Source organism: Zootoca vivipara, chromosome 1 (assembly GCF_965207765.1).
Source record: "Zootoca vivipara chromosome 1, rZooViv2.hap1.1, whole genome shotgun sequence".
NCBI classification, from domain to species: Eukaryota; Metazoa; Chordata; class Lepidosauria; order Squamata; family Lacertidae; genus Zootoca; species Zootoca vivipara.
The window spans coordinates 113,386,496-113,413,277 of NC_142582.1; the positions used below are offsets into that span (position 1 = coordinate 113,386,496).

The 26,782-nt window shown below is 43.7% G+C and overlaps 1 protein-coding gene across 2 annotated transcripts in view; it reads right to left on the minus strand.

Annotated features, from left to right (window-relative positions):
- The window catches only part of FBLN5 (fibulin 5), a 50,894-nt gene extending 30,132 nt beyond the window's left edge, over nt 1-20,762 (minus strand). Inside the window, exons 1-5 of one of the 2 annotated variants that reach the window (XM_035107353.3) lie at nt 20,457-20,762; nt 16,619-16,673; nt 11,597-11,647; nt 7,961-8,012; nt 4,623-4,871 (exon numbers count right to left, since the gene is read on the minus strand). In XM_035107353.3, coding sequence (XP_034963244.1) covers nt 4,623-4,871; nt 7,961-8,012; nt 11,597-11,647; nt 16,619-16,673; nt 20,457-20,551 — 502 coding nt within the window. In that variant the 5' untranslated portion in view covers nt 20,552-20,762. The remainder of the gene's footprint in view (nt 1-4,622; nt 4,872-7,960; nt 8,013-11,596; nt 11,648-16,618; nt 16,674-20,456) is intronic. The other variant, XM_035107363.3, reaches the window with a different exon arrangement.
- Between the last annotated feature and the right edge of the window lie 6,020 nt (nt 20,763-26,782).

The following is a 26,782-nucleotide window of genomic DNA, read 5'->3' on the forward strand; positions in this document are numbered from 1 at the left end:
GCGGCGCAGCACCAGAAGTCGCGTTGCGGCCATTTTGGAACTGGGCAGAGCAGCACTGGAAGTTGCTTCTATGCATGCTTTGCCCATTTCCAAAATGGCAGCAGCACCGGAAGTCACTTCTGTGCATGTCCAGAGACTCCAGACATGCGCAGAAGGAGCCTCCCCGGGCCGGTAAGAATCTGGGGGATTTATAGGGTTTTTTAAAATCCGGGCTGCCAGCGGGAATGGCTGGAAAAACGGGGGTTTCCCGGGGAATACGGGAGACTTGGCAGCTATGGTCCCCACTCTGCACTCAGCTTTCATTTGTTGCTCCTAGAAGCTGCCAGTATGTGACAGTGGCCACACTCTGGGCAACAGCTTTGACTGGTCAGCTAAACCAGGTGAAGGTAGCCGATAGGTCATAAACCCTTGGTGAGTCTTCTCTATCTCCTGCATGTGAAGACAAGCTCTGGCAGATTGAGCGAACAAGACCAATAGCGGGTCCCGTGGTCAAGAAGGCAGTTTCTGCATGTGTTGTTGAAGGAAATGAAGGGCAGATGGGGCTCAGAAACCTGGGAAGGTAGCCCATCTAGGAGTTGGGTCATTTCCACAGAATGGAAGATGGAAGGATCCCCAAGGATGTGCTCTATGGAGAGCTGGATTCAGGCACCAGGCCCATTGGCAGACCAACTCTGGTTACAAAGATATCTGCAAATGAGACATGATGGTGGGAATCCCATGCAGATGACCATAATGCCTGGAGACAGATGGACAGGTTGTGTATCCACAGCAGTGACCGGAGGAGGAATAACCTCTGGAATGAGCTCAAAGAGAAGAAACGGCATGGTGCACCTGCATCAGCACAACTGGATGCCTTCATCTGCCCTAGCTCTAAAACATATCGCTCCCATATTGGTCTCTACAGCCACAGCACTCCAATGGTTTGACTTCACTCCTTCATTGTCTCCCGAGATAGACAGATGCCAACAACTCCAAAATTGCTGCTGCTGCTAGATTAAATACACCATTTGCCTCCTCTAGCAAGGCAATAATTTAATTCTTAAATGCATATAGTGGTTTCTTTAACTAGTACTGGAACTGCAATGCAGGAATCACAGCTAAATTGTTGAAGAGCCCCTGCAGTTCTTTCACACTAAGAAACCAGAAGTTCACTGTGGCAACAGCAACTTTTTAATCTGATGAGAAGTCAGTCAGTAGTATGCTACATGGTTGCTTCCCCAAGTTTAGGGAGAAAAGCAGAAAGGTGGTGCACAAATGCATATTGGGAGCATATTCAGCACTAGAATCCTATAATCACAGGACAAGAAAGAAAGCTTTCCAGTCCACAAACCTAAGGCATGCCAGAAATGTCTGCCAAATGTAGGAATACTTAAAACAATCTTGATGGCTTCAGGAAATTGGGCAAATCATAATCTACAGTGGAAAAGACACACACCCTTGGTCACTAGCCAATCTGATAAGTCAAAACCCCTTAGTCCTTAGTCTCCCCCTTAGTCTCAAATATGCAATTTAGCTTGAGAACTAAATGTGAAGAAATGCCTATCCTACAAGCCTGCAGCCATGGCCATTTCACATGACCCCAGAATAAATGGATTTCAAGATGCAGAGTTGGGAATAACCACTGCCTGGATCTCGGGGAATCATTGCTGTGAATAGTGAACAGTACTGGGGCAGATGGACTGATGCTGAGACTCAGGATAAGGCAGTTTCATATGTCCGTGAGTGCAAAGGAGGGATAGAGGAGAAATTTGGTACAGTACATATACATTTTAATGTGAACTTTTCTAATTCACAGTTCCCAATAGAATATGTGGACCAAAATGCACCTATCCTTCAGAAGTCACACTTCCAGAATTTTTGTAATGCAGTTCTCCAATCACTGTGTACAAAAAACAAAAACAAAACAACAACACGCTGACAAAATTTGCAAACCATTGTAAAAATATTACAAACTGAATTTAAAAATTGCAAACCAATGTAGAAATGTTACAAATTGAACTTAAAATAAAAAAGAGAAACTAAGAGAAAGCCAAATTGACTGGTTTTGTCAACCCCCTAGGTAAAGGTAAAGGGACCCCTGACCGTTAGGTCCAGTCGTGGAGAACTCTGGGGTTGCGGCGCTCATCTCGCTTTACTGGCCCAGGGAGCCGGCGTACAGCTTCATGTGGCCAGCATGACTAAGCTGCTTCTGGCGAACCAGAGCAGCACACAGAAACACTGTTTACCTTCCCGCTATTTATCTACTTGCACTTTGACGTGCTTCTGGCGAACCAGAGCAGAGCACGAAAACACTGTTTACCTTCCCGCCAGAGCAGTACCTACTGGTATTTATCTACTTGCAATGCGTGCTTTTGAACTGCTAGGTTGGCAGGAGCAGGGATCGAGCAACGGAAGCTCACCCCGTTGCGGGGATTCGAACTGCCAACCTTCTGATCAGCAAGCCCTAGGCTCTGTGGATTAACCCACAGCGCCACCCATGTCCCTTGTCAACCCCTAGTTCTTAGTAAATGAAGAACCTTCACAATGCAGGAAGAAAGTAGGGTTCCCAGGTCCTAGCCTGGAGACTTTGCTTGTCACTTTAAGAGCACAGAGCCAATGAGGGAGTATTTATTGGGGTAGTGAACTCCTGCCCTTCTGCTCCAATGGTCCTCTTGACTACCTTTCATTGGGATGTAAGCTGGAGAGAATGGTGAGTGAATGAACCATATGGAATAGCAGGGCAGGAAGTGGGCTACTGTATCCTCACTCACTCTCTCAATCTCTTAAATTAATGGACAATCTTTCCACTTAGCCATTTTCCCACACTGAATGCACTAAATGCTTTTGTGGATATTCATTGTAGGAAAGAGTGAATATAATGTACCACATGGTATATCAATGTTAACATGCAATGTACTAGACACTAGCCCATGAAATGTTTTAATAAAAATGAGTTTTTGAAGCCCTCCAAAGATATCGTATTAAATTAAATACCTCATATGAGCTGAAGGGGGGGAATCTCACCATCAATTACTATGAATGATGGAACATAAATAGAACAGACAAGCCATAATGTCTGCTGTGTGTTTCATCTGACAATCTAGATCAGTCTTCACCAACCTGCTGTCCCACTCCAGATGTTTTGAAGAACAACTGTCATCAGCCCCAACCAGCAGAGCTGATGGGAACTGTAAACCAAAACATCTGGAGGGCATCAGGTTGGCAAAGGCAGCAGACAAATATGTTTGGACCATTGTACATAGAGGATGATTATGGACTGAATTACTGAAAGTAGCTGGCATGTTTCCAAAAAACAGTGCAGCCAAGATTTTGCTCTCACTCTGCTCCCCTGGAATCCTATTAGTTTTACAACTTTTGTTTCCATGTATACTAATGGGATGACCCCAGTGTGACGTCCTTATCCAAACAGACTGAACTTCACCAGGAATTACTTTTAACTTAAACCTTATGGGTTGATGATTCAAAATAAGGAAGCATCCTGTTGGGAAAAGACCACCATACTGGTATATTATCATGACCTGTGCCGGCATTGCAAGTGGATGTAAAGATGAATGATCAGAGCTGTATTTGTTGTTGTTCTAGTCCTTGGGAACAGCTGCTACTGCCAAGCACACAGCTGCCTAGCTATAACAAGAGATGGTGCGTAACATGGATCATAACAGAAATATTGTATATCACCTAAACTTTTCAGGCTCTACTCAGCTATGAGTGGTTGCCAAAGAAGAAGCACTAGAAACCTACACACCTAATATTTGGGGTAGGGTTTTTTTAATATAAAAAATAGCTCCACTGTGATCAATTTGACCTAAAAATGCATGAGCGTTGGCAAAATAAAGGAGGCCTCCACACAGTGGAGCAGCAAAGGTTATACAGTGAAGAAGGATGGTCTTCTCATTATCTACCACTTTGAATATCTTCTAAACCGCATGCACACTGAGGATTTGGGACTTTAAAAAACAAAACAGACTAGCTTCTGACTTAATACATGGACTTTTACATCAGCATATTCTTAGCTCATGTTTTTAGGAGCTACCCTAGTCTCTTGATTATAAATCCTTTTAACTGATACTAATATTTATGGTAAAGGGTGGGTAAGAAATCTAATAAATAATAACAGTGATTGATAAATAAATAAATAAATAAATGACATGATAGAAAAACAGATAAAAAGATTAACTGTAATGAACTAGCATAAATACATTTGGTAGGTATATAAACAGACAGACAAATAAATGACAATTAAAAGCTCTCTCCTTATTCCCTTTGGATTTATTTATTTTTTTGCTTTTGAAGTAGAGGTATAGTTTTTTTAATAATTGCCACTAGATTTCATAAAATTATTTTTATATAAGCAGTGTATTTATGTCAGTTTGTAACAGTTATTTTTTTGATCTCTATATTTTTTTATTATCATATCTTCAATTTGTTATGATTTGTTTCCTTTTTTTGCCCTGATAGGTAGATAGATAGATAACATGTGAATAAATTGGGATAAAACTGGTGCAATAATAAAAATAGCAGGAAAAATATTTCAGATTATAATAATAACACAGCCATCCATTAAAATAAAATAAAATAAAATAAATATTATGCAGGGATCTATAAGACATTTTGCTACTTACCCACACACTGGTTGCCTTCGCTCATTTGGTAACCAAACCGGCAAATGACTGGAGTTCGTGCAGCAGTTGGATAATTGGGAGCAGGAGCTGGGGCTGGAGGTGGTGGAGGATATGCGTTAGCATAAGGATTCAGATATGGCGTTCGATAAACGGGATTTGTTCGTGGTATACATAGATAACCACCATTCTGGTTAACGCACACCATATCTCCTCTACAGGCCTCAGCAATAGTCCGACATTCATCAACATCTGAAAGGATGCAGAAGGGAAAAGCAATGTATCTCTCTGCCAGTTGAAGGTTTATTTAGCAAATCAGTCAACAATGAATGTCTATACATTAAATCAATTCATCATTTGTCATTTATATGCATTTTCATACTATAAACATTTCAATATAAGTGCCTTATTTGTTACAGAAGTGCAGGAAAACTCAATAATAGTATTTTATTTTTTTTAATTAAGCCACCACTAACTTGGGGGGGGCATTTTTAATACTTTCCCCCTATTACAGGAGAGAAATATGATGCTGCTACACACTAGCAGAACACCAGACACATCCACTGTGTGCTCAGCCCAGGAGTGACTCCAGAACTATGTTGGTGACAACGCCCACATGCCGCCCACACAGAGGGAGCCAGTGGTTTTGTGAGAGTGACATCACACGCACCCAGCACCTTCATATACACACCACAGGCAATATTATATCATAGTACCACCCATCCCATCACTTGCAGAGGCAACAGCCCCACCACTGCCAGTCCTCAGGCATTCCTCTAGAACTCCATTATGCTCCACAAAAAAGGTAGGAGGAGCCTTCACTTCACTGCTAATACATGGGGCTCTGCACAGTCCTCCTGGGTTCAAAGGTTCAAGACCAACCATGTGAGGGAAAGAACCTTTTGTTAAAGAAGCCAAGGGGCAAGGCAGGTCACAAGAAGGGCAGCCACTACCCCATATTGACAGCAACAGCAACAGCATCCATTGGCTAACTGCACGAGGCATGGAGCTGGCAAGCAGGAGGTGGGAGTTCAAGCTGCACCAGGGGGGGATGTGTCCTCACAGGCTTTCAGAATGTCAGTGTCCCCCCTGCCCCCAAACCTCTCATGTTCTTGTGCATGAGCCCACACTAAAAGCACCACAGATGCCATGGACTGGTTGGCTGCAGAGGAATGGTGGGAGGAACCAGGTGGGGGGGCCACCAAGGGAAGATGGCTCAGAGCCCAGGAAGTGCTAGTGGTCAGAGGGAGAAGACTGGGAAGAGGATGTGTCAGAAGCTGAGGAGGTAACATGGTTTAGTGAGCTCGGAGTCTGTGGCAAAGAGAAGTCCAAAATCAGAGGCAGAAGCTGAAGCAGTAGAGTGGAACGACAGAGGCCAAGAGCAGAAATGAGTCAGGCTAGTGAAGAGTCATGCGTGGCTCCCCCTCCTGCTGCAACAGGTTCCTCTCCTCCCTGGTCTCCCAGAACCGGGAGAGGCATGAATAGGGCAGAGAAGAAGTTATCTTCATGCAAGCACAGTCTCAAATTGCTTGGGGAAAACCATGGAGAGGAGAGGACTTAGGAAGCTATGGGGAGGCGGGAACCTTCAGTCTCTGCAACTGCTTCATGGGGGCAAGACCTACCAGAGATGAGTTGCTATGCATATGCATTCATTAGACCTAACACTCTTTTGCAGATTGTGATTTTGCTAATATAGAGTTAACTCCAACTTGCACAGTGTGATTTACTGCTGACTCATGCCTAACAACAGAGCAGTTCTACAGCAGTGGAGAATAGAACATTGTGGGGAAAGCTGCCCAGAAGAGGGGGCTGCAGAGGGCAATGGGCCAAAAGGTGCCTCCCCATATGTTCTCAAGTGGGAGCCTCCACTGGATCTCAGACCTGGAAGGGGCCCTTCTCTTCACTAAAGGGCACTCTGGAGACAACTCAACATACATACATACATTTATTTCATTAACTAAAACAATGGAAGGCTCATTGGTCTTGCCATGTCATGCAGATTGATAATGGTTTGTGCACAAGGTGAAGCAGTAATGCAATTTCCCAGATGCCCATTTTTAACATTCCGCCGCACAGCTGCTAAGAACCATCTAATGGTACAATAAAATGTAGTCCCACATTGACAAGATCAACACAGGCCAACAGAGAGAGGTCCGGCATAAACTAGACTACTCAGAAAGCCCCATCTAACCCACATTATTTTATCTTATCCTACTCTTACGTTTCTAATGAAAATGTAAAAGATCCCATTCTTATTGCCTTCTCTACTATGGTTTCATTGCTAATTACAAACTCCTGTAGCCTTTTTTTACTAACACATTTGTAACAGAACATTGGGATACAAATTTCAATCTTGTGGTTTCCCACCACCACCCCTGACACTGATGGTTTGAATTGGCAGCTGTGAAACTTGGCTCTTAATCTGGAACTGCAAACTTCTTTTACACTCTTGCTTGCTTAAACATGGTTACAGGATATTAAACTCTGAGGATTTGTTTCAGATCTCCTCTTAGCTCTCACCAACATTTGAAAGTTATTTCATGTGTCGTAATGAATTGACTTCAGACAGATACAAACTGATTAATAAGATTAGACTGCAGTCACCATTTTGGAGACCCTATTCCTGTTTTGTCTCCTCTGCCAGAGAGCTAAATAACAACGAATGAATTTGGGAGAGGGTTTTGCATGCAAAAGGTCCCTAGTCCAATCTCCGTCATCTCTAGCTAGAGTTGGGAAGGCTCCCTGTCTGAAAACTTGGAAAGCTGCTGCCAATCAGTGTGGACAATATGGACTCAGTATATAAGAGTTTCCTATGTTTCTAACTAAAGCTTTGGTGGTCATACTAAATACCACCAAATGAATACATGGATTCAACTGGCAAGTATGGATTTGAACCTAGTTTATATGTTCAAAATCCAGCAGCCTGGCTATTGTCACCACGTATTAATGAGATCTTCCCCAACCATAGCCATTTAGAATCATAAGTTGGTAGTGACTCCGAAGGTCATTTAGTTTAACCCCCTGCTAATGCAGGAAATCTGATGTTAAAGTATCCCTGATAGGTGGCCATCCAGCCTTTGCTTAAACACCTCTAACAAAGGAGAACAGCTCATGCCACCAATAAGTTATTCATAACATTTAGTTGAAATCCCTTTGTAATTTAACCCATTGGTTTGGGTCCTACCCTCTGGAGGAACAGAAAGTAGCAGATGCAGTTAACATCCTGAAGCAGACATACTGAAGGACAGAACCATAATCAATATGCTACGATCAGACAAAGGCACTGTACATAATGAGTAGTCGAATCCTGGTTCAAAGGGATTGATGCAATCAAATCCTACCTAAGCACTGGCCCAAGGTACGGTCCATCTCAAACCCATTTGAGCATTGTTGCTAAAAAGAGAAAAGAAAGGACACTCAGTCAATGGAAACCTGGGTGAACACAGATCAGAATGAATTAGCATTCTCCCTTCCACACTTCTGTGCTGAGTTGTGAAATTTGCAGCAGACACACAAATTCAGGTACCACTTTAAGATAGGTGAATGAAAGAACGGTGGGACCCACAAGTGCCATGATGAAACTCCTAGGTGACTGTGGTCCTAAACACAAAGCATTCTACCACTAGAGAATGTGCACAATAGAGATAATATAACAGTTCCATTCTTTTGGGTCAGGGCTAGATTTACTCTTGTCATTAAATGTGCAATTATTAAACTAAGGGCTCATCCACGCTGCCATTTGGCCTGCCGCTTTCCCCCAAGAAAACCCACAGTTGAACAGTGAATTGAACCAAATGGCAATCAGGTTTTGCATGGGTTGCCATTTGTCCCAATTCAGTGGTAAAGTGTGTGTTTTCTCCAGGAAAGCTGCGGAACAAGAAAAAAAAGGGGGGGGAAGCCCCACTCAGCCCCATGCACAGGGCAAGTGAAGTGTGGAACAGCCCTAAATGTAAAACTACTGCAAAATTATCACACCATATCCTTAAAGGACACTCAAAGCATACCCACCCATAATCCTCAGAGCTGTAGTTTACGCCTCACAGAACTGCAATTCCCAGAACCCATAACAAACAACAGTTGAAGTTTGGGGGGGGGGTGCTTTAAAGGTATGGTACGTACACAGTCATAACTTAAACCTGTGTCCCGCACCCCACCCCTTTGCACAAGCTGATTTTGAAGTTTTCATTATTCTGATATCCTTTTCAAAGAGAGAAAGAGACAAGGAAGGAAAGAAAAGCAACAAGAAATTTAAATACATTTTTTAAGGTTTCTTTAAAAAAGAAGAAGCTAACAATGAGTTTGGTAAAAACTACTGTAGTTCAAAAGACCAGGTGGCTCAACTAAATCATTGGCTTTAGTTTCTCCAAATTCCATCATGCATCTTCTGGCAGACCATTAGAGGATCTTGCTGGGTGAACACGAGGTCTTCAGGAAACCACCCTCTTTCCCATCACTTTCCCACATTGTTCCAACGTTTGCCATTAGCAGGGTTCAACTCTATAAATATAGCAATCTGCCATTCAAGATGCAAGCCTGTTTAAACCACGTGAAACTTAATAATTCCATTGTCTGGAAGCATAAATGGATTCATTTTGTGGAAGGGACTTGCAAGGATACATACCCAACCTATTAAAAAAAATATTGAAGCGTTTATATTTACTGTACATCTCTCTTTTATTGACTATAGCCAGGGGAGACATTTAGAAAGGATGGGAGAAGTCGCCCACCTTTCCCTTGTATTTCAGACGACATGTAAATATTCTTTAGTAATGTTTGTATCTTTAGTAATGGAGTAGGATAAAACAAAGCAAAAATGATGCACTTAACCCAACCTAGGTGGTGATGCTTTTCTTGCAATTTAAACATGACTGTTGTCTAGAAACAGGCCTTTGAACTTTACTGTGCATCTTTCCTCTTCATTTTTAAATATCCCAAATGCCTGAAGACGCCCCCCCCCCCAATTATAACATTGAACTCTCAACTTATCCCTTGGCTTTATGGCAAGGTGCTGTGGGTTAAACCACTGAGCCTAGGGCTTGACGATCAGAAGGTCAGTGGTTCGAATCCCCGCGACAGGGTGAGCTCCTGTTGTTCGGTCCCAGCTCCTGCCAACCTAGCAGTTCAAAAGCATGTCAAAGTGCAAGTAGATAAATAGGTACCGCTCTGGCAGGAAGGTAAATGGCATTTTCGTGCGCTGCTCTGGTTTGCCAGAAGCGGCTTAGTCATGCTGGCCACATGACCCAGAAACTGTACGCTGGCTCCCTCGGCCAATAAAGTGAGATGAGCGCCGCAGCCCCAGAGTCATCCATGACTGGACCTAATAGTCAGGGGTCCCTTTACCTTTAAAGAAGTTATATGAGATACCTGTCATCTATATATATTGATATAAACCTTATAGAAGACACTCTCAGAATGTGCGTGGAGTCAGGACGAGAATTAGGTGTATTTTATTCTTATTCTTAAAGTGAGCCTTGCTTCCACCTGGCCTCACAACTGAAGCTAAACCCTCAGATTTCCTCTTCCCTATGGGCTCTTCAGGTGGGCTGCTTGCCTTTTTTAGTTAACAAAACACTGCACAAACATTCATACATTCATCAGTTCATTAGTGTGCTTGTACTATTAGTGCTCCCCACTAGTAAAACTAATTGTTTTTTATTGCAAGATTGCTCTGAGAAATAGAGAGGGGGATTATTGACAGGGGCCATATATCAGCTTCACCTTCTGCTTCAGACTTGCAATGGTTTTTAGAGCTTAATCTGAGAACGGAGAAAAAAACTAAGCTTGAGGTTGTTTCATAGAATTGTAGAGTTGGAAGGAAAGCCCAGGGGTCATCTAGTCAAACCCCCTGCAATGCAGGAAACTCAGCTAAAGCATCCATGACAGATGGCAATCCAACCTCTGCTTAGAAACCTCCATGGAAGGAGAGTTTCCAGAGTGGCCTTGCTGCTCTAAACTTGTTGGGTGTGTCTTCACCCTTAAGGGAAAGAGGAAAGGGAACGTTAGCAGATACAAATTTCATGAGCCCCTTGTTTACATCCTGGAGAGGCTGGGCCACTTGGGATGAGCAGTGGGAGGAGTTCAAAATGGTGCCTGACAATGACTCTGGGGAGGGAACCAGGTTAGGATAGACTGTGGCCTGGCCCCTGACTGCCATCTGTGCATTGTGAGGAGGAGTCTACAGTTGAGGAATCTCAGCAGGTTGCCACCTAGCTCATAAGTACCAGCCTCAACTACTCTGCCACCAGCACTGCCCCTGGTGCCACCAGAGCTTCAGCCTGCATCAGCCTCTACTGATATGCCCCTGCCCACTGAGGAGGTGGCTGATGCCCAGTCTGATTCTTAGGTGCCCTGTTGCCTCCTCTGCCACCTAGGGCACAGAGATGCTGGCACTGGTACAGACAGACAACTCAGGCACAGTTTCTCAGGCAGAGTTCCCGTTTGCTTGCTCAGTCCAGAGCTGCATCCCGCTTGCTATGCTAAAGCCATGCATGCCCTGCTCCTTTAAAACAGTGGTCCTTGCTTCCAGAACATACTGGTCTGAGCAATGAAATCTATAGTAGGAAATGAGATCTGAGTCCAAGTCCCACATCCAGGACATTTTGATCCAACCCACACCTCCTCAAGGTGCTCTAATAAATGAAGGTGCTGGGAGTGGGCAGGCAGCTGCAATAATCCATGTCCACTGAGCCCTCCATCCTTGGCCCTGGAGATTACCACCCTGAGAGGACAGCTTGTGCAAGCAGCTCAGCCAGCTCCCCACCAGTCAAGACTCATCTGCTCACTGGTCAAGTTCCAAGGAAACTGGGATCAGTTCATAGCATGATCCATTCATGTGTGTGAGGGCAGCAGAGCGGAAGATTCCCACCAAATACTCAACTGACAGAGGCATGTTCTGCAAAAAAGAGGAGTATTAGCTCCCGTCTCACTGTCCCTATTATGGTACCATTGAAGCACTGGGAGAATTCATTGATACCAACCTCAAGTGAGGATCCATCCTGTCTTCCTTGTCTCCTGCTGGAGCCCCGATCCTGTTCAAAGAAGAAATCAGGAGTATCCATGTAACAACAGCTGTGCACTAAACAGGATTACCATCCCTAATCACTACCTCTGTTCACTGATCAAAGGCCATGCACTGTCAATATCTTCACTAAGCTGGATCATAGAGTAGGCTACAACTTAGTAAGAGTCCAAGAAGGGGATGAATGGAAGACTGCTTTACAAACCCAATATGGACATTATGAATACACTGTCATGCCATTCGGTTTCTGGAATGCCCCCTGCTATCTTCTAACACCTCATGAGCAACATATTCAGATACTTTCTTGACAGTTTCATGGTGGTTTAACCAGACAAAATCCTTATCTGCTTGGAGTCACCCCAGCTCCAGTGGTTAACAACAGGAAAATCTCCATGTCGAGCTGGAAAAGTGCAAGTTTGACCTCTCCAGCATCAACTTCCTTGGATACCTGTATCTCCCACCAAGGGGTAGAGATGGACCCATACCAAACACATGGCATGCCAACCTGGCAGTCCCCCAAAGCTAAGCAAAAACTTGCAAAGCTTCCTTGGCTTTGCTAATGATTACTGGAGGTTTGAAAACCACCACTGCACTCACAGACTGTCTTAAGGGAAAGAAGTCCTTTCAGTGGACAGCAGACACACAGAAAGCCTCTGAATACCTAAAGGAACCTTTTGTTTCTGAACTGATCATATACTACTCAGATCTGCCCATACCTTTGCTGTGGAACCTGATGCCTCTGATGTGGCTATCAGGGTGGTTCTGCTGCAGGCTGAAGAGATGGGAGGAGCAGCTTGTCCCTACATGTATACTACTCCCCCAAACCCTGCCCAAACAGAACAACACCATCTGGTGCAAACACATCAAAGACACTTTCAACGTGTGACAACACACCATAGAGATCCAGATGGGCCACCACAACTTACGGATTGCCTGGCCACTAAATCAACGACAGTTCTACGAGTCCCAGTTTTTCACCTGGTTCCATTTCAAGATCGCCAACATACTCAGCATCCAAAGTTGATGAGAGGATGCCTTCTCCTTCAAGCCGGAATACAACAGCACCAGAGCAGAGTGGGAGCCTGAACTGAACCCTTCATCCAGAGCAATTGATAGTGGACAACTCCTGCCAACCTAGCAGTTCGAAAGCATGCCAAAAAGTGCAAGTAGGTACCATTCCGGCAGGAAAGTAAACAGCATTTCCATGCGCTGCTCTGGTTTCACCAAAAGCGGTTTTGTCATGCTGGCCACATGACCCGGAAAAACTGTCTGAGGACCGACGTCGGCTCCCTTGGCCAGTAAAATGAGATAAGCGCCACAACCCCAGAGTCGTTCGCGAATGGACTTAACTGTCAGAAGTCCTTTACCTTTTTAAAGGAGCAACAAAAATCCATTTGTTGAGGGGGGAAATGCAAGAATTAACTTCCCCTAATGCTGACAGCTCCACTGGCTACTCTGTTCAGGGTGGACTACTCTTTCATCCTAAAGCAATCTATGTGCCACCATGAGAACTTAGAGCCCAAATGCTCAAGCAATGCCATGATAATCCCACTACAGGACACTTCAGACAACATAAAATCCTGAACACGGTCGCTCATGAATTCTGGTGGCCAAAAATAAACCACCATGTAGAAAAATATGCACAGGAATGTACAAAAATTGTGTGACACCTGCTAGTGGGCCAGCCTGCTTCCTGCAACTACCCTCTACACCCACTGGACCGTGGGAAATGGTTTCTATGGACTTCATCACTGAACTACCCAAACCTCAGCACCACACTACAATTTTAGTGGGTGGTCGACACCTTCAGCAAGACGGCTCCTTTTGATCCCTTGCACTGGACTCCCAAATTTGTATGCAACTGCTTCTAGACCTCCACTCAATAGACTCCATTCCTTACCAGCTATGGATTCCACCCATGCTTTATTGGTTGCTTCAGCTACTGACTTTGTCCAAGAACTGCAAGCTATACAATAGCTGCTACAAAAACTAGAAGGAGCCAAGGCCACTTACATGAAAGCTGCTGATGTGCACTAACCACCTGGAAAAGACCACCTGAGCGTGAAGCCACAAGTTAGAAGCCCTCAGATTTGGGTCCTGTGTCATTGAAGCACAAATCAACCTAGTCACATTCTGGCTCTCCATGTAGCTCCACCCTTATTATCCCTGCCCCCTCCACCACACCCATACCAATCTGACAGCAGCCCACCACCCCCAGTGAACATCAAGTGGGAAGAATAATCTGAAGTGTGACACATCTTAGACTTTTGATAGCACCACGCTTGCCTGCAATACCTGATCCACTAGAAGGGCTATGTCCCTGATGCTTGGTCCTGGGAAGCTGATGTTCAGGCCCCTGAACTGACTGCTTTCCACATAAACCCAAATCCGAAGGCTGAGAAGGGGTGGAGGGGGATAATGTCATCAGCCCCAAGGTGACATCATGGAGAGGCTGGGCTCACTGGGGTGAACAATGGGAGGAGTTCAATATGATGCCTAGCAATGATCCTGGAGAGGAACCCAGATGGTAGGGCCAGACCGCAGCCGGGCCCTGAGTGCCATCTGTGTAGTCCAGGGGAGAAGTCCATGGGTTAGGAATCCAATGCCATGGAGGGATCCAGTGGATTGCTGAGCTAATGCCATGCCTGCTCTGCTCCTTTGCAACAGGAATACAAGAGGCATGTCTACGGTTGGATGTCTTAGGTTGCCATGCCATGAACCAGTGATCCTTGCCTTGCTTCCATAACATACTGAAATGAGCAATAAGGTCTATAGTAGAAAATGAAATCCAGGCCCCACATCCAGGACAGTTTCATTCAACCCACACCTTTACAAGGTGCTGGAATGGATGAAGGTACTGGGGGCGGGGCGGGCGGAAGGAGCTGCAATCATCGGTGTCTACTGAGCCCTCCAAGCCACTGAGCTGCAGACATTTGCACATCAGATGCATTTCTAATTAAATTGCAGCAATTATTTCTAAATTTGCATCTTATACATATAAAGTAGCATGTGGAATGTTTATGAAAACATGTATCCTATTTTATCCTAATTTTTTTTGCTATGTGTAAATGTCTACCATAGGTAGCTGAAGCAACTAGTGAGCAAATTATTTAAATTGAAAGGCAACAGCTAGAATTTATTTAACAGGAAGGAGGAAAGAGGTGAGGGATGAAGAGGAACAGCTCAGGCAAGTATATGATTTTTAAAACGCCTCTAAGCAATGGAATAAAAGCAGAGTCCAGCTTTCAAGTCGGCCAGGTGAGCATTCAGAATCTGACAAACTTAATTGCTGGCTTTAGGGCTAGGCCTCAGATTCTGTCACACACCTTGGCCTTGGAGCTACTATGTGACGGCAAAAGGCATAAACTGTTGCCACTGTTTCTGCCAATATGGATCCTTTATTCCCTCTCTGTAATCTCCTCAGTCTCTCTGTCATGTTTACAGTTCTCCTCAGAATCTCCATCTCTTCCCCCATCTCCTCAGTTTCAGATTGCGGTTCCTTAGAGCCAAAAAGAGAGAGACTGTGCTCCTAGCATCCCAGAGACAGCTATGCTACCAGGGTTCTATATTGTTGTTGTTGTTGTTGTTGTTGTTGTTGTTGTTGTTATTATTATTATTATTATTATTATTATTATTATTATTATTATTATCACCATCAACATCCTGCAGTTCCTCTGCAAGGAGCCCAGGGCAGCAATCAACAAAGCGGCAAAACAATACAGTTGAAAATAAAGGGTTGTAGCAACAGAAAGTCCCCTCGCTATTATCCCCCCTGTGCCTTCCCAAACTATTCTGGGAACCAATCCTCCAACGCTGCCAAACTATTTGGGGTTAGGGGTGCATAGGCAGATGAGAGGGAAGGGGACTTCTGTCATACAAGTGGAACTCCTTTTGCTAACAGGCCAGACTGGAGACAAACAATCGCAAATAAAAACATTTTAAAATATTGTTAACAACTACAAAAATTCAAGACCATCTAATAAATAAATAAATAAAAACCCTGGCCACCTATTATTGTTATTTTTCATTCTCATCAAATGGTAGGCCTCTGGGCCTGGACCTCCTTTTAATTTTTATTTTTTTTATTTTAAACTCTCTACTGTCTGGGTTTCACTGCACACCTTAGAATTCTGGCCTACAGCGTGTTTTCCTATACAGTGCTACCTCGGGTTACAGACACTTCAGGTTACAGACTCCGCTAACCCAGAAGTAGTACCTCGGGTTAAGAACTTTACCTCAGGATGAGAACAGAAATCGTGTGGTGGCGGCGCAGCGGCAGCAGGAGGCCTCATTAGCTAAAGTGGTACCTCAGGTTAAGAACGGTTTCAGGTTAAGAATGGACCTCCGGAACGAATTAAGTTCGTAACCAGAGGTACCACTGGTAGTACCTCGGGTTACAGATGCTTCGGGTTACAAACACTTCAGGTTACAAACTCCGCTAACCAGGAAGTGGTTGCTCCAGGTTAAGAACTTTGCCCCAGGATAAGAATGGAAATCACGCACCAGCGGCGCAGCGGCAGCAGGAAGTCCCATTAGCGAGAGCACGCCTCAGGTTAAGAACCGTTTCAGGTTAAGAACGGACGTCTGGAACGAATTAAGTTCTTAACCTGAGAAACCACTGTAAGTCTAATGCAGATGTCAGGCTCTGGTTCTGCCTTGACCCAAGACAACAGTATAACACAAATCCAATATTTCTAGTTACAGGTAGGTAGCCGTGATGGTCTGAGTCGAAACAAAATAAGAAAATTCCTTCAGTAGCACCTTAAAGACCAACTAAGTTTTTATACCAAAATAAAATAAATAAAATAAATAAATAAAATACCAAAATAAAAACTTACTTGGTCTTTAAGGTGCTACTGAAGGAATTTTTTTATTTTGTTACAAATCCAATATTGCACTGTGTCCTGGTCTTCCTCTTTGGCAGTCCATGGTCATGAAATCTCCTTGTATAAAACATTGAAATATTTGTTACATATCTTACCTGCGTCTTCCCACAACTTAAGAGGCAGGCAGCCACCATGAAAATGGTAATTATCCTGCAATAGGAACATAAACCTCATCATTATGCAGGACAGCGATATGTGTAACCCACCTGTTTTCTGATATGACCCCACTGCACTTAGCCACCACTGCATGCAGAGCTACACCAGAGGAACATTTAGCTAAGGATAATTATTATAATCTGAAAATGGGGTTATGAGAACAAGCACACTCTTAACTGCAGTAACCATGAGTGGTGGTGGGGTGTTCAAGGCTTATATATTCACTTTGTTGACTTTAATATGCGGCAAGCCAGTCCTGTTGCATTTGAGGCTGCTCTCCGCTGAGCAAGACTCTGGGCTTTTGCCTACAAAGGTCTGTCCTGACCGTAATGTGCACTTCCTCTGAGGGTAAGTAATGCTGTCTTTCTCTGCACCAGGTATGATTGCACAACACAGCAAAATTGGCCACTCTCAAGAGACATGGCTAAATTACCCACTCCCAACAGAAGAATAGCAGGGCAGGGCAGTGAAACATTCACAGAGTCAAGTAATATGCAGCCACCTTGGTGCTGTGGTCTAAACCACTGAGCCTAGGGCTTGCTGATCAGAAGGTCGGCGGTTCGAATCCCTGTGACAGGGTGAGCTCCCGTTGCTCGGTCCCTGCTCCTGCCAACGTAGCAGTTCGAAGGACATCAAAGTGCAAGTAGATAAATAGGCACCGCTCCAGCGGGAAGGTAAACGGCGTTTCTGTGCGCTGCTCTGGTTGGCCAGAAGTGGTTTAGTCATGCTGGCCACATGGCCCGGAAACTGTACGCTTGCTCCCTCAGCCAGTAAAGCGAGATGAGTGCTACAACCCCAGAGTCGTCTGCGACTGGACCTAACTTTATGGTCCTACTTTATGAAAGAAGGTACATAAAAGCATTCAGGAGGAGCTTGTGGCCTATTGAACAGTTCTTTAAAATAGAGTTGCTGTATCTTTAAGGGTCATTTCCTGGTTGTTGGGACTAGGCAGAAACTGTGGGGAAACTGTGGCCCTCCAAGACGTTGTTGGACTCCAGCTCCCATTAGCCCCAGATAGCATAGGATGATGGGAAATATACTGTACTACAAAACCATCCACAGGGGCTACAGGTTCCCCATCTGTAGAGAATTTGAGCCATGTGATCCTGCAGCTAGCAGGGAGTTGCTGTCCTCTGTTGTTTTATCGTTTTGGTCTCCCAGTAGAGTTAGTGAGACCTCATGCTGCCTTTCATGTGAAGTCTATACTTAAAAGAACGCCTAATTTTATTTTTACAGCACACTTTCGGATGGCACACAGTTTGAGAATCGCTGGGTTAATATCTGTCCTGTGTTTAGGTGCTGGATGCCAACTCTTCAAAGGTACAGCTCATCATTACAATTGATCATTAGCTCTTCCAGGTAAAAGATTGTGTATGAACCACTGAAACCTTAGCAATCATAACACTTCTCAGCACCCTTAACAAGCTGCAGTTCCCAGGATTCTTTGGAAGAAGCCATGACTTTTAATGTGGTATAAGAGTGCTGAATATTTTCACAATACTTAAGGTTAAAATACAGCTTTCCCTATGCCTTGGAAATCAAATGTTTAAAATGTGAGCATTATATTTCTGTAGATTTGTTGTCATATAATCTCTCAGTCTCTCAACATAAGTTTCTTGAACTTCAGTTCATACTGTATTTGTGTGATCTACTTTCCAGGAAAGCAACTTGTTTACATTAGCAGACATAAAAAGATAAAGGGACCCCCAACCATTAGGTCCCATCATGACCGACTCTGGGGTTGCAGCACTCATCTTGCGTTAGTACAGCTTCCAGGTCATGTGGCCAGCATGACAAAGCCGCTTCTGGCGAACCAGAGCAGCATACGGAAACGCCGTTTACCTTCCCGCTGTAGTGGTACCTATTTATCTACTTGCACTTTGACGTGCTTTCGAACTGCTAGGTTGGCAGGAGCTGGGACCAAGCAACGGGAGCTCACCCCATCGTGGGGATTCTAACCGCCAACCTTCTGATCGGCAAGCCCTAGGCTCTGTGGTTTAACCCACAGTGCCACTCGCTAATAATTTTTAGTACAAGCCCCACTGAAATTTGATGTATGAGAGAGTGTGATGGTATAATGGAGCTTGTGCAATACAACTTTTTGGTTGATTGCACCTTCATTAATATATAGCTTCTATGTCTATTTAACTGTTTGCAGGGGATTTGATTTAAAACATTTTCTAGGAAGGCCAGTGCTTCAAAGAAAACTTTCCTCATTGCCGCTCCCAGAGTTTTCAACTCCCAAAGCACAAGTGGATGCTAACAGCATATTTTGTTCTCTCTGCATATTACAGAGGAGGCAAACAATGCTGTTTTTAATTCTAACAGCAACTTTTCAAGCCCTTCAGAACATGATTCAGAAACAAAGCACCAAAAACAAACAAACAAGCAAATCCCTCCATTGGTAATCCTGTGTAGACAGATGTTTGCTTGCTTGGCAGGCCTTTCAGTCATAGAAAACTAGAATTGTTCTCCAGAGACACTGCCTAGTGCTATGTCATATGTCATTCAATGCTGAACTTTGTCTATGGAGCTCCAGGAAGCTTTCCAGAGAGGTAGTCCAACTTCAAAAATGCACACCCAAGTGCAGATTCATTCTGTAGCACAAGTAGAAGGAAATCAAGCTGTTGCTCATATTACACAGCAAACCTGGGTTTGCCAATGAGAGTGGGCAATCCTGGATCCCTGATTAATATACCAGTATATGGCACACCTGTTTGTGACCACACGTTGGTTACATCCACACATTAGAACATGCACACGTGCAAATATAGCATAGGAAGATGACTGCTGGGTCAGACACAAGTTCCATCTAGTCCAGTTTGCCACCATGGCCAACCAGGTGCACCCATGGAACCTGCAAGCAGCGCATGAAAGCAAAAGTCATCCTTTGCTGGTGCAACTGGTATTCAGAGTAGACCTTTCTTGCTTAAATGGCCCTGAAGGAGCTCTGTTCCTCTGTACTGAAAGTGCTACACATAAAGGTCTGATCATCGACACTTTTGAGGGTGGAGGAAGAAAGAGGTTTCAGAGTCACCAGTCAACAGCAAGATTAAGGATTTGGCTTAATTCCTAGCTGCATGTAACTGGCCTTGTGCATATTATTCACCTCTTGCCTTCCTCTTCCTCCCTCTGTCATTTTTTCCCATTCAAAATTTACATTGCAAGCTCCTTGGGGTAGAGACCTGACTTTTTTTTTTTTGCTTCCTCTGTAAAGCACCATTTACAGGGAGAGTGATATAATCTTCATCATCAACAACAAATCCCTGAATTTCTGTATATCTCTTCAGTGTCATGTTTCCAGGTTTACTTTTGTAAGAGTTCTATTTACAATCCCTATCACTTCTTCAAGACAGCTATTCTCAAGAGATCTGTCACATTTATCAGCTGGAGAGGCTGGCTCAGCCACCAGATGCAATAGCAGTTAAATAATAGTGAATGATGAAATCAATATTTTTTTAATGCATGTTTGCACAGAGGGGAAACCCCCTTTAAGATCCACACTTTCTATGAGTTACTGCAGCTATCAAGGGCAGAAAAGAGTGCAAAGGATATTGGTAGATGCTACGTATACATCATGCTACAGAATAGTCTGTTTCCCGCTCTCCCTCCTGCTACCGGTAGTTTACATACAGTTTTAGCAAATGTGATAGGAGAAGAGAAATCAGCTATTAAGCAAGGTTTGCATTCAGTAACCACTGAGAGAGAGAGAGAGAGAGAGAGAGAGAGAGAGAGAGAGAGAGAGAGAGAGAGAGAGAGAGAGCACATAGGACCTACCTTTTTAATCCTGTCATGTCCAAAACTGAAGAAAAAAGTTGAGCGGGGGAAATAATGTGTGCACAGCTGAATAGCTGAAAAATAGTTTTGCACATTAAACCTTTTGCCAGAACGTTAGTCCTGCCATCATTTATATTCCACAGAATGAAAGACCCAAAATCATAGAGAAGCAGAAGGAGAGAGAGAGAGAAAGAGGGAAGGAAGGAAGGAGGAGGAGGGAGGGAGGGAAGGAAGGAGGGAGGGGAGAAGAGTGAAGGGAGAAGGAGAGATCTGCTCCTCCTTAGACACTGGAGAGAATACAGCAAAAGCACCTGGTTTTGCTTAGTTCTCTTCTGTAATTCAGCATTAAACCAATTGGAGGAGGAATGTTAAAAATGAACACTTCATTTTCTAAGTATGTTAAACAATGCAAATGTGAGGCCTCAGTCTGGGGACAGCTGTTTTAGATTAGAGAGCTCACCAACTGGCTAGACTCCTCACAACACTCCTGAGGAGCCTGCCAGGATTTTTTAAAAAAACTGCTCGCAGTTTGAAGGGAAGCCTTTCCCGCTGCAAATGTTACTGAGGAGCGTGCCACGGGAGGAGCAGCAGTACTGGCATAGGGCAGACAGAAAGCCTTCCTCAAGAACAATCTTGCTTATGTCTCATCTTATCCCTTCCTAAACAATTTGTTGCCAACCAAATGTATACCAAAGAGAGCTTCAACCATCTGATGGGCAAAGAATGAGTTCCTTCCTTGAGTTCTTTGGAGAAAAGGTAGAATTAAAATGTAATGGCAAAATAAATATAGTAAACGCAAATAGATTCTTCTTCTTCTTCTTCTTCTTCTTCTTCTTCTTCTTCTTCTTCTTCTTCTTCTTCTTCTTCTTCTTCTTCTTCTTCTTCTTCTTCTTCTTCTTCTTCTTCTTCTTCTCACTCGTAGCCAAGTAAGATTGTCTTCCATAAACATGGTTTTAAAAGTGAGTCCGTAAATGACTTTGGAGGCCAATTCTGGATCCACACGTCCTTCCATAGTGGGGACACAGGTTTCTGAGTGGGAGTTGATATGGTGAGGGTTTGCCAAGTGTGCCTTCCTCTTAGTGCATTTCTCCCTTTTGTCCTGAGTTTGAGCATCTTCAAAGTCCATGAAACCTTTGGTAAAGGCTGTTCTCCAATTGGAGCGCTCGCAGGCCAGTGTTTCCCAGTTGCTGGTATTTATACTACATTTTTAAAGATTTGCCTTGAGAGTCTTTAAACCTCTTTTGTTGACCACCACCATTACAATTTCCATTTTTAAGTTCAGAATAGAGTAGTTGCTTTGGAAGACAATAATCAGGCATCCAAACAACATGACCAGTCCAACAAAGTTGATGTTGAAGAATCATTGCTTTGACACTGATGATCTTTGCTTCTTCCACTACACTAGCATTAGTTTCCTGCCTTGCAAGTGATGTGTAAAATTTTTGGAGACACTGTTGATGGAATCTTTTGAGGAGTTGGAGATGGCGTTTATAAGTGGTCCATGTTTCACAAGGTATACAGGCAATACTGCACTAGATAGACAGTATATGGCTGCTTTCTATGTATTGTTGCATGCCACCCCAGTCTCCGAGGGGTTCCGGGCGCTTTCCCAGGGTTTGATTTCCTTGGAATGGGAGACAGTGGAGACCATGGTGTCTTATGATATATGGTCACAAATATACAACTTGAGCCTAAGATTTGGGTTGGGTTGGGGTGGCTCACAGCATTAACATCCGGACCTATAAGGTCTTGCCTGTCCCAGAGTCACAGTCTTGGAATCAAGCAGAAATGGCTCTGTCTTTAGCTGCTGCCTGCTTCTTCTTGTTGTTGTTTAGTCGTTTAGTCGTGTCCGACTCTTCGTGACCCCATGGACCATAGCACGCCAGGCACTCCTGTCTTGCACTGCCTCCCGCAGTTTGGTCAAACTCATGTTCGTAGCTGCGAGAACACTGTCCAACCATCTTGTCCTCTGACGTCCCCTTCTCCTAGTGCCCTCCATCTTTCCCAACATCAGGGTCTTTCCCAAGGATTCTTCTCTTCTCATGAGGTGGCCAAAGTATTGGAGCCTCAGCTTCACAATCTGTCCTTCCAGGGAGCACTCAGGGCTGATTTCCTTCAGAATGGATAGGTTTGATCTTCTTGCAGTCCATGGGACTCTCAAGAGTCTCCTCCAGCACCACAATTCAAAAGCATCAATTCTTCGGCGATCAGCCTTCTTTATGGTCCAGCTCTCACTTCCATACATCACTACTGGGAAAACCATAGCTTTAACTATACGGACCTTTGTCGGCAAGGTGATGTCTCTGCTTTTTAAGATGCTGTCTAGGTTTGTCATTGCTTTTCTCCCAAGAAGCAGGCGTCTTTTAATTTCGTGACTGCTGTCACCATCTGCAGTGATCAAGGAGCCCAAGAAGGTGAAATCTCTCACTGCCTCCATTTCTTCCCCTTCTATTTGCCAGGAGGTGATGGGACCACTGGCCATGATCTTGGTTTTTTTGATGTTGAGCTTCAGACCATATTTTGCGCTCTCCTCTTTCACCCTCATTAAAAGGTTCTTTAATTCCTCCTCGCTTTCTGCCATCAAGGTTGTGTCATCTGCATATCTGAGGTTGTTGATATTTCTTCCGGCAATCTTAATTCCGGCTAGGGATTCATCTAGTCCAGCCTTTCGCATGATGAATTCTGCATATAAGTTAAATAAGCAGGGAGACAATATACAACCTTGTCGTACTCCTTTCCCAATTTTGAACCACTCAGTTGTTCTGGGAGTTCTCGGTCCACATACTGCCTAAGCCTGCCTTGTAGAATTTTAAGCATAACCTTGCTAGCGTGTGAAATGAGCGCAATTGTGCGGTAGTTGGAGCATTCTTTGGCACTGCCCTTCTTTGGAATTGGGATGTAGACTGATCTTCTCCAATCCTCTGGCCATTGCTGAGTTTTCCAAACTTGCTGGCATATTGGGTGTAGCACCTTAACAGCATCATCTTTTAAAATTTTAAATAGTTCAGCTGGAATATAATCACTTCCACTGGCCTTGTTATTAGCAGTGCTTTCTAAGGCCCATTTGACTTCACTCTCCAAGATGTCTGGCTCAAGGTCAGCAACCACACTACCTGGGGTGTACGAGACCTCCATATCTTTCTGGTATAATTCCTCTGTGTATTCTTGCCACCTCTTCTTGATGTCTTCTGCTTCTGTTAGGTCCTTACCACTTTTGTCCTTGATTATGGTAATCTTTGTACGAAATGTTCCTTTCATGTCTCCAATTTTCTTGAACAGATCTCTGGTTTTCCCCATTCTATTGTTTTCCTCTATTTCTTTGCATTGCTCACTTAAGAAGACCCTCTTGTCTCTCCTTGCTGTTTTTTGGAAATCTGCATTCAGTTTCCTGTATCTTTCCCTTTCTCCCTTGCATTTTGCTTGCCTCCTCTCCTCCGCTATTTGTAAGGCCTCGTTGGACAGCCATTTTGCTTTCTTGCATTTCCTTTTCCTTGGGATGGTTTTCGTTGCTGCCTCCTGTATAATGTTACGAGCCTCCATCCATAGTCCTGCTTCTAGCACTGCCTATTGCCTTTTTAAGTAGCAGCAGGTTCCACTCATTTGCCCAGAGGGCACCGTCGCTTCTCTTTTTAGACTAATGGTGGTCCTTAGGTGGCCATTGTCTCATTAACTTGCCTGACTAGTTTAACAATTAATAAACCTTTACCTCCATTCAAGAAACATGTAAATATCTTTTTTTAAAAAACGGGCTTTGGGCCAATAGTTTTATGACATTTCTATATTGTTTGTTTTAACTGCTGTCTGCAATATGATATAGTGTTGTTTTAAATCACTATTTGGTATTTTTTATTGTTTATCGTAATGTTGGCAATGTACCCATATCCTTTTAAAATTCATTATTCCAGAAACTACATGAAGTTCAGAGATAAGTGCAAATTGAATGGATTTTCAGATAAGAGACTGTACTGACTGTATAAATGGCAAGCCAAGTCCCGTTTGCTTTCGTAGTCTGACTGAATAAGCTTTAAATGCTTCTAGTCCATCATGTGCTGAAGGTTTATAGCTAATATCACGTATACAATATCAAATTAATCCACTGTTCCCACACTGGTTAAACTTTGACTACTAAAATGCAATCAAAATTCTGTTTTGCAGTATTTTTGTAAGATACAGATTCTCACCACTTATTTGCTTGCTCTATGATACCTTGAAGCTACCAACATGAGTCTGACCAAACTGTGGGAGGAAGTGGAAGACAGGAGTGCTTGGCGTGCTCTAGTCCATGGGGTCACGAAGAGTCAGACACGACTAAACAACATGATACCTATCTGGGGTGTATGGGAAGTCAGGGGGGGGGGTAGTACCACTGATGAGTGACACACTATGCACCTTCTGGGATTGTTTGCTCACCTTTGGCCCCCACCCTGCATGGAGCTCTCGCCTGTGGCTCCTAGAAGCTGTCAGCATGCGATAGCAGCCTCATCTCGGGAAAACGGCTTTCAGTGGCCAGCTAAACCAGGTGAAGGGAGCCAACGGGTCTCAAACCCTCTGTGAGTTAGGGCAGTTCCCCTGCATGCTTCAGCAGATTGAGTGGACAAGACCAATAGTGGGTTCAATGGTCAAGGAGGTAGATTCTGCATGTGCTGTAGAGGGAAATGAGGGGCAGATGTGGCTCATCAACTTGCAAAGCTAGTCCATCTAGGAGAAGGAAAACTGATCTTAAAACTCTGCTGCCTTGTGGGAGAAGAAAAGGCTATGGAGTAAACCCTACACAAATCTGGAGTGGAGTCCCTAAGATGGTTAGGTGATTCCTTGGCTTGTACACCTCCTTCTGGCAGGTGCTTGGACTACAACAGTGTTTTTGCCTTTTGGAAAGTATAAGTTTGTGCATGAAAGCTGCTAGATATTAAATCTGGGAAGTGAACAGATATATAGTGTCTCTAATCTCTATATGCATAAATGCACAGCCATTGAGCCTAAGGTTGAAATCTTATAACTACCTGTGCCCCACTGAACTTAATGGGGCTTACATCTGAGTAGAAAGGAAAAAAGGATTGTGTTGTCGAGGCACCAAGAAGTGCACAGACTACAATTGCTCATGCTACAACTGGTGAGGTTTATTTTGGTATAGATATCATAGGACAGGAATGCTTTTTGTACCAGATCCCCTCTGCTTTTAAATCAGGGGAGCTACTGGAGAGTAGATGAATGCAACATTCAGCAGATAGACAGGTACAATCATCAGTGTGGGAACAGGGGTGTTGAAAATACACAAGGAATCCACATTTTTATCTGTGAAAAGTTGGGACGATATGCAATTCACAACCACCTTTTGCTCCTCTTGAGCCCTCCAGCCCAGAACTGTGTTGCTGAAGAGGTTTTACTACACTAAAGAGCACCTGGTTTTTAACCATTTGGGTGGATGAAAATATTAACTTCATAGCCACTGTTTGGCCCTTGGTTGAAGCCACCTTCTTCATTTTCATGATTTTTCAAAGAGGTATTTTTTTAAAAAACAATTCATTTGCAAACTACATTATAATGCAACAAGAGGATGCCTGCTTTGAAGAAGACAAATATAATTATGTATCTGTTGGTCAACAGTTATGTACCAAACTCATCTTTTATTCCCCCCAACCCCTTTATCCTTCCCTCCTGCTATCGAGTGTCAAGTACCAACTGACCTCCTTCCCATCCCTTTATCACTAAACATGTATATTGTTTAATAAAATTCACAAAGTGGATAGAATAAGACCAGCCCCTTTACTATCCTGACAGAGGTTTATAGCCTTTGTGCACTCCTTCAGTTGAGAGGAATTAAAAGGGATCATGACACATTTTAAATATTTTAGGTAGGAGAGAAATAGGAGTCTGCAAACTTTGAACTTCAATAATCTTACCTGCAGTTTTAGAGCCTTGAAACAATTTTGTATTCATGTGCATTTTTAGAATGCTGCTGCCTGGCACATAACTTGGTACACCCCTAGATTTGGGGGTCTATCTCTCCATCCTTCATACACAGTTTTGTGAACTGGAACCTGCATAAGCCATTGAGTAATGAAACTGAACAATGACTTGTGGATGGAAGACTAGCTCCATCGAGCACTATATAAACACAATGAAGCGGAGATAAAAAGTGTTCCCCGAACTTCCACTTAGAACAGTATTAATTTGCAACAGTACCAGGGAAATGCAACTGAGCAACAGTACCAAGCAAATGCAACTGAGTTTATACAGCTAAACAGTTTGGCAAAATAAGAATGTGCAATTACTTTTGCTGCACTAGTACATCTGCATGGCATGCATGAGACAAACATCTTTAAGGA